The following is a 15,728-nucleotide window of genomic DNA, read 5'->3' on the forward strand; positions in this document are numbered from 1 at the left end:
ACTTACTCACAGCCTCTCAGGCTGTCACTCTGTCTCTGTCTCTCTCGGTCCGTCCCCGTATTAAAAAACAGAAGCGGGTCATCCAATCTGTCATCGTCAAGCTGCCTGCACCCTTCAATATCCCTGGTACAGCTCCATCCCTCTGTCTCTTGTCACCAGCTCTGACAAATCAACAGCGTAGGTGGTTGGCAGACAGGACACCGCGGTCTTCTTTCTCAAACAGAAAAATAAATAGCAGCCGGCTTTGCGGTGGCATTTCCCATCTACCACCTCTGCTTCAGAACACGGTCCCTCTCCTCCCGTTCAAACTAAACCCCCTCGGAGCCCGACCTGTCATTTTAATTGGTTCTTTGGGCATAGACGGCACATCAGAACTGACAAATCCCGCTGGGGGTTTCGTCGACCCCGCGTGTCGCCCCGTACGACACCCTACGGGGGGCTGTGATTGTGGGGAAGTGGAGGGAGGCGGGGGGGGGGGGGGGGGGGGGTCAGGCAGTGGGAAGTGGTCAAGAGCTGCTTTTCCTTTTGCTCTTTTTTTTTTTTTTTTTAAACAAACCTGGTTACCAGCCAGGGAGGATCGAATTACAGCCCACAGATGATACCAGAAATCAGAAACGAAGACATTTCTGCAAATTCACTTTCCCGCAGACATCATCCCCGGATTTGATTCATTCGCATTCGGCTTTTGAAGTGTCCAGAGAGACCGCCTTGTCTTTCCAGCCACAATGGTTCGTCGGCTAAACGTATCTGTGAGCACAGATGCTGAACGCGGGCCCGCGCAAGTATATCTCAGATGGCGTAAGACGATAGCATTACTGCCTATTGTCTCCCCCCCCTATGCCTTTCAATCAGATCTCCGGGTCCTGCCTGGCTCCCATGGGAGTGTGGGTCGGACTATTGTGCGAACGGGGGGGAATATGATAGCCCTTCTCTAGTGTGGCTAACCTCTGTGTCAAAACTTGCTCCATTTCTTTCGGGGTTTGGAGGGAAACAGAGCGGCTTCTGTTTGTGAAAAAGCGAACACAACCTCACTCTTTCAATATCTCTCTCTCTCTCTCTCTCTCTCTCTCTCTCTCTCTCTCTCTCTCTCTCTCTTTGTTTCTCTCTTTCTCTCACTCCTTCTGTTCTATGGGGAACATTCCACCGGCCCCATATTAGACGGGTCTGCGCCCAGATCAGAGGGATTCGGTTCTGTTTGAAACGTAGCTGTGCCAAATGACAGTTTTACAGCTATGGGAATCCCCGCCCCACAGGGTCTCCGGGGGGTGAGTGCAGGGGCTTGAACCCGTTGACCACTGGTGGTGGTGGCGGGGGGCTGACCTCTGACCTCTCACTGACCAGCGTGCAGGGCTGAGATGGGGGGGGGTGACGGGGACTCACATTGACCGTCTCTCGACCGTTGTACTTGGCTCTGATGAGGGGGTTCTGGATGATGTCCAGGTTGGTTCCGGTCACGGTGACAGGTGTGTGTCCGCTGAGGTACAGAGAGAACACGAGAGGTCACCAACCCTTCTCCCTTCTCACTCCCCTTGCACACACACACATGCACGAGCACACACACACACACACACACACACACACACGCACACACGCACACATGCACACATGCACACACACGCACACACACGCACACACACACACACACACACACACACACACACACACACACACACACACACACACACACACACACACACACACCTGAAGATGCTCCACTCCGGCTCCAGCTTGGTGATGGTGGGGTCCTCCACGTACTCGAACCTCAGGTCCTTCTCCAGGTGGGCCTTGTCCACGCTGACCGACACGCTGACGTTCCCGTAGCCCAGCAGGGAGGCGTGGGAACGGCAGGTGATCCACTGGGCGCCCCGCCTGGAAGCAGAGGGAGAGGTTAGGGTTAGGGTTAGGTCGTCATCTCAATGAACTCAATTAAACGGACTGCACTTATATAGCAGAGCCTTTATCCAAAGCGCTTTACAACGGCCTCTCATTCACCCATTCACACACCCATTCACACATCAATGGCGGCCAAGCTACCATGCAAGGCGCCGGCCCGCTCACTGGGAGCAATTTTGGGGTTCAGTGTCTTGCCCAAGGACACTTCGACATGTGGCCAGCCGGGGTTCGAACCGCCGATCTGCCAACCTTGCGATCATTAGACGGCGGCTCTACCTCCTGAGACACAGCCGCCCCACTGCTACCACACTACCACACGCATGACTCTCCCTCACACTGCTACCACACTACCACACTGCTACCACACTACCACACGCATGACCCTCCCTCACACTGCTACCAGTAAACCAATAGTGACAAACGGCAGCCATCATACAATATGACATAAATATCATATAGACTATTCATATCATAAGATGAGCTTATGTTGTTAATAGATAATGGAGATTGATTTCATGATTAGGAACTCCATTACGATACCAAAGAGTTATTGTAAATGACATTGGTCATTGATCAGGAGCTTTTCCAGCTTTTGCACAAAAAAAAAAATCCCCAAGACATCCCTCTGCCTCCATCCATCCATCCATTATTGGTATGATCATTATTGATATGATCATTAGTGGCAGAGGGAGCTGAGGTCTGACCATTGTAACCCGAGCCCTTATTGATTAGGGATCAGGAAGTCTTTCAGGCCTTTAATGCTCCTATGGATTTCCCCCGGGGTCAGATGTACGACAACACGACTGATGGACTCTTGATTGACACGCTGAGTGATTACGCTGAGACGGATGGGGCCTGCAATCTGACTGGTCGATGGTGTGATGTGTGATGGCATTTGTCCCGCCCCCCCTACCCTACCCACCTGTGATAGGTGCACTTCTGGTCCTTGAACATGATGGACACGTTGCTCCCGGAGTCCAGGTTGCCGCCGGTGATGTTGACGATGGTTCCCCCGGAAACGGGCCCCCTCCTCGGCTTCAGGTTCGACAGTCTGGGGATCTGTGGGGGAGGGAGGGGGGCGGGAGGGAGGGGGGCGGAGTCAAGATCAAAAGGTAAAGATCGGAAGACCAATCACATCACATAAAGAAGCGAAAACCACCAATCGTGAGCTTAGAATTATACGGTTCTATCTCCGTTTAGGGTAGTTCAGAGATATTGAGCGTCAAAGTTTTTACATTCCATTATGTTTTGTGAGATGGAACCTTTTTATTTTATTAATTACTAACAAAAAAATGTCAACATTTTAAAAATAACACCACACAAGCATTAATAAACACCTAATGGATCAGATTATGTAAAAAAACAAAATTTTGACAAAAATGGAGATAGAACCTTATAATTCTAACGTCACGCAATCACGTGGAAAGCGAGAGGACCTGAACCCGGGACGGTGGCGGGGGGGTTTCGTAACGAACGCTAAACGCCCGCCCCCCGGCTCGTTTATGCTTCTCGTAATCTCATAATCAGCCCTTCTCCGTGGCGACGACACTGACTCATCTAACCCCGCGTCGTATAATCCTGTTACGAGCCCGCCGAGGAATAAACCCTCATTAATGTACGTGTGTGAAGAAAAGGGATAACGCTGCATAAAACCAGTACATAATGGTAACGATTACGCCGTGTTCCAGGGTGGGGGAGACGTGCCCTTTGCGTTTGATTAAGTGTTGTACGGTACATAACCGTCAACGGGGAGAGAGCGCTGCAGCGGGACCATATAAATATATACGGCGTGTGTGTGTGTGAGTGAGTGTGTGTGTGTGTGTATATGTGTGTGAGTGAGTGTGTGTGTGTGTGTGTGTATGTGTATGTGTGTGTGTGTGTATATATGTGTGTGCGAGTGTGTGTGTGTGTGCGTGTGCGCGTGTGTGTGTGTGTGAGTGAGTGCGTGCCGCGCGAGTGTGTGTGTCTGTGTGTGAGAGAAAGGCTGCTTTAATGGCCATTCGTGGTCCATTTTCAACTTCTTCTCATTAGTGGCTGTCAGTCTTTTCTCACACCGCAGCAGCGGCGCTACGCATCTACGCAGCTACGCAGGCCGGGGCGCCCAGCAGAACCTGGAGGACGTTGCTGCTGCACAGCGGCGTAAACATCCCCGGAGAGATGCCTATTAGTCACAGAGCAGAAGTACTCATAAATCTCCTGACCTAATTCTTTTTATTTAAATGACCGTGCGAATAGGAACGCGGGAATCGACCGCACACACACACGCCTGTCCTCCCTCGACTCAGATGTGAACTCTGAGAGATGAGAGATGAGAGACACGGCGCGTGTGTGTGTGTGTGTGCGTTTGTGTGTGTCCGCTTGTGTGAGTGTGTGTGCGCTTGTGTGTGTCCGCTTGTGTGAGTGTGTGTGCGCTTGTCTGTGTCCGCTTGTGTGAGTGTGTGTGCGCTTGTGTGTGTCCGCTTGTGTGAGTGTGTGTGCGCTTGTGTGTGTCCGCTTGTGTGAGTGTGTGCGCTTGTGTGTGTCCGCTTGTGTGAGTGTGTGTGCGCTTGTGTGTGCTCGGCAGCTACTCACCACAAAGAAGTAGTAGTTGGAGGACTTGGCCATGAACTGCGGTCGGCATTCTCCGACCCCCACGCACACCTCAGCGTTGCCGGCGTACTGGCTCCTCTCGGCCTTGCCCATCTCACACACGATCCTACGGGAGCGGAGGGAAACAGACGTGTTGATCAGGCGGCGTGCTTCAGATAAGCACACACACAAACGCACACGAGCGCACACACAAGCACACACACGCACGCACACACACACACACACACACACACACACACACACACACACACACACACACACACACGTACACACGTACACACGTACACGTATGTTCCCCATCTGTTGAGAAGTTTGAATGAGGTTTCCGACAAAAAGACCCACACCTTTAATACCTGACAGGAACCGTCAAATCAACCGTCAAATTATCTCAAACTGCTTCAGGTGGCTTATCGCCCACACCCACCTCCCGTGGCTGGAGAAACTGGGTGCCAGCACTTTCCTATAGGAGTGCTGAGGCGGCGGATCGAGGAGGAGTGCTTTTTGAGGTCATATGAATAATAATTGGGAGCCTTTTTTTCCCCTTTTCCCTCTCCTGAATTGGCAGAGTAGGGGCTTCAGATGGGGCTGCCAAATAACACATTATTATATTCAAGTCTTAACCTGGGATTAGATGGGTTCTTATAGAGCCGCGCTCTGGGTGGTACAGAGGCCTAATGCTACTGCACAGAGATGAGCTCACACTGGAACACAGAGATGAGCTCACACTGGAGCACAGAGATGAGCTCACACTGGAGCACAGAGATGAGCTCACACTGGAACACTGCAGCAGAAACAGTGCTAGGGGCTCACTGGAGGTCACTTGACAAAAATGTGTGTGTGTGTGTGTGTGTGTGCGTGTGTGTGTGTGTGTGTGTGTGTGTGCGTGTGTGTGTGTGTGTGCGTGAGAGAGTAACAGTAAGATTCTGTGTAAGAGTGTGCATGGGGCTCACTGGAGGTCACTTGACAAAAATGTGTGTGTGTGTGTGTGTGTGTGTGTGTGTGTGTGTGTGTGTGTGCGTGCGTGTGTGTGTGTGTGTGCGTGAGAGAGTAACAGTAACTCCTTTGCTGGACAGAGCCACCAGCTAACATCTAGAGGGGCCAGACGGACTCTCATGGACCTTCATCAACATCAACAACAACAACACTGGACTGGTCTGAAACTCCAGGGAAAACTGGCATGTCTTCCCACAGCTGATCACTCTGTTTCCCATTCTTTTCTAAAAAACACTGCACTCGATGAGGACATTGTCATATTCACAACCAAGGCCAGATTACAAGTCCTTCCTACCAGACTCAACCTCTCTATTTGGTTTCCCTCCACTCAGGTTCCTCATTGCTTGCACCACACCACAGAACAGGTTACAGAAACACTTTCACATATCTTGAATGGCTGTTATGTTTACAAAGGAATGTATATAGCACGTCATGACAGAATTGTGAGCCTAATAGTAAAGGACATATCACTCCACTTCCCAGTTACAGTGAAAATGTATACACATGCTTGTGTCAATGCATCCATGTTCAATTTCTGTAATGACCAATGTCACTTTTCACAGTTGTCTGCTAACACACCAGATGTTGTTGTTGTTAATGAAGAGTCCAGAGAGGTGTCTGTATTAGAGGTAGCGTGCACCTTTGATATAAGCCTAGAGGAAGCCTTCATGACTAAGGTCATGAAATACCAGCAGCTTGTAGACACCATCTCAGAGCTAGGCTATAGATGTACGCTATTAGTCTTTATATTTGGCAGTCTTGGACATGTGCACAGACTGGTTGTCAGAGGACTACGTCTACTGGGAATGTCCAAGCGAGAAGCAAAAAGGCTCAGCAAGTATTGCTCTGTCTCTGCGATTATTGGCAGCCGCCAAATATGGCGGAGACGGTGTTACTTGTACCCGTGAGTCTTGTCCTGTTGTATGTGAAAGACATTGTCCATGTCTGTTTGTGAATGCATCCCATCTGTGCCTTCAGTATTTGTGTCCTTGTATACTTGTTTCTATGTGGACAGAAATAAATGATTAAAATGTGTGTGCGTGTGTGTGTGTGTGTGCGTGAGAGAGTAACAGTAAGATTCTGTGTAAGAGTGTGCATGGGGCTCACTGGAGGTCACTTGACAAAAATGTGTGTGTGTGTGTGTGTGTGTGTGTGTGTGTGTGTGTGTGTGTGCGTGCGTGTGTGTGTGTGTGTGCGTGAGAGAGTAACAGTAAGATTCTGTGTAAGAGTGTGCATGGGGCTCACTGGAGGTCACTTGACAAAAATGTGTGTGTGTGTGTGTGTGTGTGTGCGTGTGTGTGTGTGTGTGTGTGTGTGTGCGTGTGTGTGTGTGTGTGCGTGAGAGAGTAACAGTAAGATTCTGTGTAAGAGTGTGCATGGGGCTCACTGGAGGTCACTTGACAAAAATGTGTGTGTGTGTGTGTGTGTGTGTGTGTGTGTGTGTGTGTGCGTGCGTGCGTGCGTGTGTCAGGAGAGGCCGGTGGAGGGCAAAAGGAGGGAATAAGGAACGATATCAAACACATTCCTCATTCCATTACTATGAGCCTGTGATCTGATTCCACCGCTGGTGTGTGTTTGTGTGTTAGTGTGAGTGCACGTGTGTGTGTGGGTGTGTGTGTGTCTGTGTGTACACGTGTGTGTGTGTGTGTGTACACGTGTGTGTGTGTGTATACGTGTGTGTGTGTGTGTGTGCGTGTACACGTGTGTGTGTGTGTGTGTGTGTGTATACGTGTGTGTGTGTGTGTGTGTGTGTGTATACGTGTGTGTGTGTGTATACGTGTGTGTGTGTGTGTGTGTGTATACGTGTGTGTGTGTGTATACGTGTGTGTGTCGGGGGGTGACTCACTGCTCAGCAGGGATGTACCCCTCCAGCACGGGGGTGCAGTCCACCTCCGCCACCTTGACGTTCCCCTGGATCTCCCTGAACTCCAGACCCAGGTTCTCCCCCCGGATGGTCACCAGGGTGCCGCCCTCCCGAGGCCCGCGCACCGGAGAGATCTGGAGACACGGAGAGAGTTTTATTTAAGTAAATAAGCCAAAATAAACTAACTAACATATGTATATGAATATGGATAAGAGTCAGTAGTGTATGCCATGAGTAATTGCTTGTAGAATGTATGTTGTATAATGTGTAAGAGGTGTATGGATATATGTAGTGTCAAACTGAAAGGCCCCAAAACCAGGTACCCAGAGACCTTACAAACAACCCTAACAGAACCAAAGCAACAGAAGGAAGAGAGGGTGAACTGAGGACACACCCATCTTATATACACCTCCTCAGCTCCCCAACCCCAGGGGAAACCACTCAGCCTGATGACCCACCCACTCTGCCAAGGCTCCAGCCACAGCCAATATGCAGGCAGAGTGGGAGGCGTCACAACACACACACACACACACACACACACGCACACACACACACAGGAACGGGTCAGGACACACACACACGTCCTCCGTCAGAACGGCCAGATCGATGCACGGCCGGAAAAACGTCAGCTAATGTCCGTAACGTTACCTCTGATCAATCGCTCGAAAACGGTGATTGAGTTGTTATTGTTATTGTGGTACCGTGCAGCGGCTGGGTTCTGTTCATTTCTGCTGGGATGTCTCCGCCGTTACAATACGAGGGGCTTAAACGGCTCAGTTACACTTTCATATCCTAATCTATGATATTACAACAATAAGGGGGCCAGAGTAAATGATAACTCTATCAGCCTCCACAGCAGTCTCTCTCTCTCTCTCTCTCTCTCTCTCTCTCTCTCTCTCTCTCTCTCTCTCTCTCTCTCTCTCTCTCTGTCTCTGTGTGTGCGTGAGATCCCCCAATTAGTCCCATTGCCGCTATTGTTGCGTATTAAAAAAAAAAATCTCTGCATTTTCACATTAAAACACCACAGTCTGTCTTTCACATAATAACTCCACAGTGGTAATGGATCTGACCCTGGTTTAAAACAGAGGATTTAACGGCGGATCTGAGGCGGGAGCCTTGTTATCGCCAGGGCTTGTAAAGCGGCTTAGTTAAGAGCTCGTAACCAGCCCTGATTAAAACGCTGCTCGGCAGCCTGGCTGCTGCCAGGGAGATCCCCCAATGCCGCGCGATAACGCAGATCGCGGGCAAGCCAATCGGTTTAGGCTATTCCCTCCGCTCGTCCGCTTCTGGCTTTGGATGAGGTCATCGTGCGGTTTTTCCGTCGAGGGCCAACTGCCAAAGCGATAGACCGCCGACACATCTGAGGTGGTGGAGGAGATAGAGGGTGTGTGTGTCAGTGTGTGTGTGTGTGTGTGTGTGTGTGTGTGTGTGAGCCAGAGAGAGAGAGAGAGGACGTGCCAGGGAGAGGCAGATGGAGAGGCCCAGACAGACAGATAGGGGCAGACCCATAACCAAGAGAGGTAGAGAGACAGATGAGGGGTCAAGGCTCGGGCCCAAGGGGGGGGGGCGATAGTCATTCCTCAAATGAACACAACAGCGCAGTACATAACAAACTCATAACGCTTCACGCTGCGGCGGAGTAAAGACAAGTATCACGTCACGGGGCTAGATTGATCCATTAGATGCGCCGTTGTTGTGGCAGCAGCTCAAACATCCATCAGAGCTGTGGCAGGGGGGAAAACCGTATAGACTGATTAGTTTTGGCCCCTATTGCTTCCCGTCCAGGGGCCAGCTGGTGGATGCACGGACACATCAGCCCACCTCTAGCGCACGGCCTCATCCGTCTCTGCCAAATAGAGCACCTTCAGGTCCCACGGGGGGGGGGGGGGGGGGGGAGCAGAGCTATCATTAATAGCATTGTGCTGTGTCATTTTCCCCTACCATATAGTGATCTCCCCCACTGGGGGTTAGAGGTCTCATTATCGCTCCTACTGAGTGGTTGTTTTTCACTGACAGATTGGGATGGTCCTCTTGGGGGGGTTTGGAGGTGTTGTGTAATGTGTGTGTGTGTGTGTGTGTGTGTGTGTGTGTGTGTGTGTGTGTATGAGACAGATAAACTACCTAATGAAAAAGTTCTACCCAATGAAAAAAAGAGAGTGGCAGTGGGACTCTCGTCTAATGAACGGACGGCCTTTAATGTGTTGCTCACATGCCAACGGTGGTGAATAATAAACACCCCTATCCGCTATCGAGATGAAATAGAAGAAAGGAAACCTATGGGAACAATCTTCAGCATTACAATGCGTGCAATTATGCCGCGTCTCAAGGCTTTATGAGATCCTCGACATATAGCACAGCTATCAGAAAAGAGAGAGAAATAGAGAAACAGAGGGAGAGGGCGAGAGAGAGAGGGGAGAGAGAGAGAGAGAGAGAGAGAGAGAGAGAGAGAGAGAGAGAGAGAGAGAGAGAGAGAGCGAGAGAGAGAGAGCTAGAACATCAGAAATGACAGAACGAGAAGAAAAGAGAGAGAGAGAGAGAGAGAAAACGGTCTCTTTTCATTAGCGGGGCGAGCCTTTGATTAGATTGGTGACTTTGACAAGCTAATTGAGGGTTTTGGTGGAGGCAAAACACTTAATCACTCCCTTCTTCTTCTTCTCCTCCTCCTCCTCCTCCTCTTGCTTCTGGAGAACAGACTGTTCATGGGAGATGTCACTGTAATGAAGTGTATTAGAATGCATTAGGAGCTGGAGGGCTGAGCTGAGCTGAGCGGAGAGAGAGAGAGAGAGAGAGAGAGAGAGAGAGAGAGAGCTTTAAAAAGTCCTTGGTCTTCGTGGCGGAGTTGAGAGTGTTTATGGGGGACGTGAGCAGGGCTGCGATATGCTTCTGTTACGGCTGGGAGACCAGGAGGAGGAAACGGAGGTGTTCTGTGTCCTGGAGGATTACTCCCGGGGTCAGATCAGACTAGGGAGAGAGAGGGAGGGAGAGAGAGAGAGAGAGAGGGAGGGAATGAGAGAGAGAGGGAGGGAGGGAGAGAGAGAGAGAGAGAGGGAGGGAGGGAGGGAGGGAGAGAGAGGGAGGGAGAGAGAGAGAGAGAGAGAGAGAGAGGGAGGGAGGGAGGGAGGGAGGGAGGGAGGGAGGGAGAGAGAGAGGGAGAGAGAGAGAGAGGGAGAGAGAGACAGACAGACAGAGAGAGAGAGGAAGGGAGAGAGAGATAGAGACAGAGCGAGAGAGGGAGGGAGAGAGAGAGAGAGGGGGAGGGAGGGACTGAGAGAGAGGGACAGAGGACGTGGAGGGAGCAGTGATATGTGTAGTAAGGGACGGTGGTAGAAGCTAGCGTGAGCTAGGCTAGGTGCTGTGGGCCTATCAGCACGGCCTATCTATTCCCCCCTGGGCTCTGGTTGATCCGCCCATGTCGATCTGAAGGAACCGATAAGGTGTGAGGAGGGAAAGGGGATAGTTCCATATTGCGCTTCTTCTTGATGCAGTGGTGTTGAGACCATATTGCTAAGTTGGACCCGTTCCATTTAGTTTCAGATCTGGGCAGTGTGATTCGTCAAGGGCAGCAGGAAGGGAAGCTGCCTTTATTCCATGCCTAGTTGGCTTAGTTCCAGACTTGAATCCAGGTAGACTTTCTGCAGCTCAGAGTGGATACGCTATCCCCGACATCTATCATTCCTCCCTGGAGAGTGTAGAAAGGGGGATCTCCCCCCGCCCGCCCCCCCTTTCTTTCTTTCATCCCCTCTTCATCCGCCCATCATTTCTCCAAGGGATACTAAAAGGGGGGAATCCCTCTCTCTCTCTCTCTCTCTCTCTCTCTCTCTCTCTCTCTCTCTCTCTCTCTCTCTACCTATCCATCCTCCAACCTGAAGCGTTCACCATCTGCTTCTGTCTCTCCTTCCTCGGCTAGGGATGGAGGGATGGAGGGAGGGAGGGATGGCCCTGCATCCATCATCCCTCCTGGGGCGCAGAGAGAGAGAGAGAGAGAGAGAGAGAGAGAGAGAGAGAGAGAGAGAGAGAGAGAGAAAGAAAGATAGAGGAGGGAATTCCTTCTCTCCTCCTCTACCCTCATCACTCCATCCTAGCCCAACCTTCCATGCATCATCTCTCCCTCCTCCTTTTAACCTCCCGTTTATCCAACCCCTCCATCTCTCCGTCTGCCGGGGGGTCAGGGGCACTTCCCTCATCCCTTCCTTCCCTGGCTGTCTGCACTGCACACCAGAGGTTAAACGGATGCATGTGTTTGTCTGTGGTGAAGTGAGCGATGGAGAGAGAGGAGGGGAGCTGTCTGTCTTGGGCTAGAGGCTCACTGGGTTAAACACCAGAGTGAGAGGGAACTTCGTGAGCTTAGAATGATAAGGTTCTATCTCCATTTAGGGTAGTTCAGAGATATTGAGCGTCAAAGTTTTTACATTCCATTATGTTTTGTGAGATGGAACCTTTGTATTTCATTAATTACTAACTCAAAAATGTCAACATTTTAAAAATAACAGCACACAGGCATTAATAAACACCTAATGGATCAGATGATGTAAAAAACTCAATTTTGACAAAAATGGAGATAGAACCTTATAATTCTAACGTCACGACTTTCTAAAGGAGGGATGGCTATGAGAGACTGGTGTCTATATAGAAGCGTTGAGAAGGAGCATAGAAGGAACTTAATATCATCCCCTGGCTTAAGTCATATTTTATTTTGCGCAAAACAGAATAAACTGAACCAAATCTAGAATATACGATATTTAACCAAAAAAACTAATTTTCCTCAAAAGTGACATAAGCCATTATTTTAAGAAGGTGACAATATATATACAAAAAAAAATCATTATTTAAATATTAAATATGAATAAATAAAGATTTTACAGAGAATGATCTGGGACTAGAAAAGTCCCATTCAAGGTAAGGACCATCTAGTCCAGTTTGTAACTTCATGACGTTAGAATTATAAGGTTCTATCTCAATTTTTTGTCAAAATTGAGTTTTTTACATAATCTGATCCATTAGGTGTTTATTAATGCCTGTGTGGTGTTATTTTTTAAATTTGTTGACATTTTATAGTTAGTAATTCATAAAATACAAAGGTTCCATCTCACAAAACATAATGGAATGTAAAAACGTTGACGCTCAATATCTCTGAACTGCCCTAAACGGAGATAGAACCTTATCATTCTAAACTCACGACTTGGGTGAACTTTCCCTTCCTACACACACACACGGTGTCAGCAGCCTCACTGTACAGGCGGGAGTAGAGCAATGCCATTCCATATCCATCAGCGGTGTGGATCATAACGAGCAGCAGTCACAGGGTGACAGTGTGTATCATACGAGCAGCAGTCACAGGGTGACAGTGCGTCTAATTACATGTCAAGAACCATCGGCAACCACGCATGTGATGATGATGCGAGAAGTGCGTTCTCACCTGTGCACTGCAATTAGCGAGCGGGTGCTAGCATGTGTGTTCATGGATGCGTGTTTGTGTGCGTGCATGTGTGTGTGTGTGTGTGTGTGCATGCATGCACACTGTGTGTGCGTGTGCATGCGTGTGCGCTGTGTGTGCATGCGTGCGCGCTGTGTGTGTGAATGTGTGTATGTGTGTGTGTGTGCGTGTGCGTGCATGAGCGCTGTGTGTGTGTGTGTGTGCATGCATGCGCGCTTTGTGTGTGTATGTGCGAGCGTGCTGTGTGTGTGTCTGTGTGTGTGTGCATCTATACGAGCGCGTCCTCTCACACTCGTGATGCGGGGGTGGGTACACTTGCTGTTGAGGCCGTTGTGCTCCAGCCACTGGCTCTCTGGGTGGGGGCAGTGCTGCTTCAGGGTGCAGCGGTTCTCAGGCTTGCACCACACGCAGCCGAACAGCGGGTCGGCCTTCAGACACAGGCCACAGCTGCCCCGCTGGGCGTCACACTTGTACAGGTGGACTGAGGAGAGAGAGAGAGGGGGGGAGGGAGGGGGGGGGCACAGGGAGGATGCAAGTTAACACGAGTACTCACGCTCACTCAATATACGCACAAAATACCTGGACGGAAGATCGTGACGTTAGAATTATAAGGTTCTATCTCCATTTTTGTCAAAATTGAGTTTTTTACATAATCTGATCCATTAGGTGTTTATTAATGTCTGTGTGGTGTTATTTTTAAAATGTTGACATTTTTGAGTTAGTAATTAATCAAATACAAAGGTTCCATCTCACAAAACATAATGGAATGTAAAAACTTTGACGCTCAATATCTCTGAACTACCCTAAACGGAGATAGAACCTTATCATTCTAAACTCACGAGATGTTGAGACAGACAGACATATAAACACGATTGGTTAACACAGCTCAGAACAGATGATGCTGGGTTTCTGTCTTTCCACTAACTGCAATCGAGCACTTTGAGAACATAGGTGACGCGGTCTGGTGAACTTGCGAACAACACGCTCACTCGAAGGGGTCAAAAAGTGAAAGTGAAACTTATTGTGTCAACAATATCTATCTTTTTTTTCATAACACCAACTTGGAAGTTTTAAAGTACCCACTCGATATAATAAACAACAGTTTAACGATCACTAAATACTTAAATTGTGGATTGGATTCACTGTTCTCGTTTGCCCGGAGGCTACCGGTAAGGAAGACTTCACTTGTAAACATACTTTCGTTTTAGGTCGTGTTCAAAAGCAAGAACTGTGTGTTCATCTACTTATGTGTAGTTATGTGATTTTAGCTTGTCGATGTTCTCTCAGCATGTTGTGGTGTTATTAAAATACAGTTTAGACCTTCGCAGCGATGTGTTTTGTTAGCCGCTAGCTGTTAGCAGCGTTCGTAGCTGTGGCTGCGTTTAGAGTCACTTTTCTCCCATTCAGTTTGAGGTGTACCAATATTCAAATACGCCGTCGTGTTCAATGTGTCTCTGATTTCAATGTATGACACATCATTTGAAAGCTTACAATCTGTAGTTTAAGCACATGTAAAAAAACAGAAAAATGACTTTGCCTTCTGGTTGCACATTTCACCAGACTGTGTCACACAGGATTAGTATCATATTTATCTTCAATCATGTTGCTTGGTGTTTGGGAAAACATACGTGTTGATATCTTGGTTTCTTTCCATCTATCACTCTCTCCCTCTCCCTCTCTCTCTCTCTCTCTCTCCCACTCTCCCTCTCCCTCTCTCTCTCTCTCTCTCCCTTTCCTTCTCTCCCTCCCTCTCTCTCCCTCTCTCTCCCTCCCTTTCCCTCCCTCTCTCTCCCTCTCTCTCTCTCCCTCCCTTTCCCTCCCTCTCTCTCTCTCTCTCTCTCTCACTCTCTCCCTCTCCCTCACTCTCCCTCTCTCTCTCTCCCTCTCCCTCCCTCCCTCTCTCTCTCCCTCACTTACTTAGCTCCTGAGACCACCGATTCCCCTACTCTGCTCATCCATTAGTTTAACATTTCATCGCCATGGAAACCGGCCAGACATTCGGCTTTTTAATTGCCATTAGATGCTCGTGAGATCTGTCCATCACACGGCGCCCCCAGAGCTCTGCGCTCCACAGGCGGTGGGAGGAAGAGGAGGAGGAAGAGGAGGTGGAGGAATTCTGTTCATCTTCAACTCTCTTTCTCTCTCTCTCTCTCTCTCTCTCTCTCTCTCTCTAAGGGCATCATACCCTCCGGTAGGCGTAAACATAAACACTAACTGGAATTTAATGCAAATACACAATCTACTGCAGGCCACACTGTGTGTATGCTTTTTAGAGCAACAGGGGGAATTTTAACACTGTGAATGTAGCTGATGATATAATGATAGCTGTGAATGATAGCTGTTGATATAATGTAGCATGTTGATGTAATGTAGCATGTTGATATAATGTAGCATGTTGATATAATGTAGCATGTTGATGTAATGTAGCATGTTGATGTAATGTAGCATGGTGATATAATGTAGCATGGTGATATAATGTAGCATGTTGATATAATGTAGCATGTTGATATAATGTAGCATGTTGATATAATGTAGCATGTTGATGTAATGTAGCATGTTGATGTAATGTAGCATGTTGATATAATGTAGCATGTTGATATAATGTAGCTGATGATATAATGTAGCATGTTGATATAATGTAGCATGTTGATATAATGTAGCATGTTGATATAATGTAGCATGTTGATGTAATGTAGCATGTTGATGTAATGTAGCATGTTGATATACTGTAGCATGTTGCTAGGGTTAAGGGCTATCTGTCCTAGAAAAGTAAATAGGATCTCATGTCTCTCCACTGATCCAAGGAACGAGCTACCTAACTATGGTCACACACACACACACACACACACACACACACACACACACATACACACACACAGCAGACTAGACCACACCATACCATGGGAGCACTTAAAGAGCTCCACTCATGAGTCAATCATTAGAGTTATAGAGCAT

The 15,728-nt window shown here is 48.6% G+C and overlaps 1 protein-coding gene across 1 annotated transcript in view; it reads right to left on the bottom strand.

Moving 5' to 3' along the window:
• plxna4 (plexin A4) overlaps positions 1-15,728 on the bottom strand; it is a gene marked incomplete at its 5' end in the record, with an annotated part of 86,928 nt that overhangs the window by 69,404 nt on the left and 1,796 nt on the right. The window contains 6 exons of the mRNA XM_080538277.1: positions 1,381-1,474; positions 1,702-1,869; positions 2,816-2,952; positions 4,465-4,588; positions 7,322-7,473; positions 13,064-13,254. Coding sequence (XP_080394403.1) covers positions 1,381-1,474; positions 1,702-1,869; positions 2,816-2,952; positions 4,465-4,588; positions 7,322-7,473; positions 13,064-13,254 — 866 coding nt within the window. The remainder of the gene's footprint in view (positions 1-1,380; positions 1,475-1,701; positions 1,870-2,815; positions 2,953-4,464; positions 4,589-7,321; positions 7,474-13,063; positions 13,255-15,728) is intronic.

This window comes from Nansenia antarctica, assembly GCF_963989245.1.
Source record: "Nansenia antarctica genome assembly, chromosome: 8".
In the NCBI taxonomy this organism is placed as follows: domain Eukaryota; kingdom Metazoa; phylum Chordata; class Actinopteri; order Argentiniformes; family Microstomatidae; genus Nansenia; species Nansenia antarctica.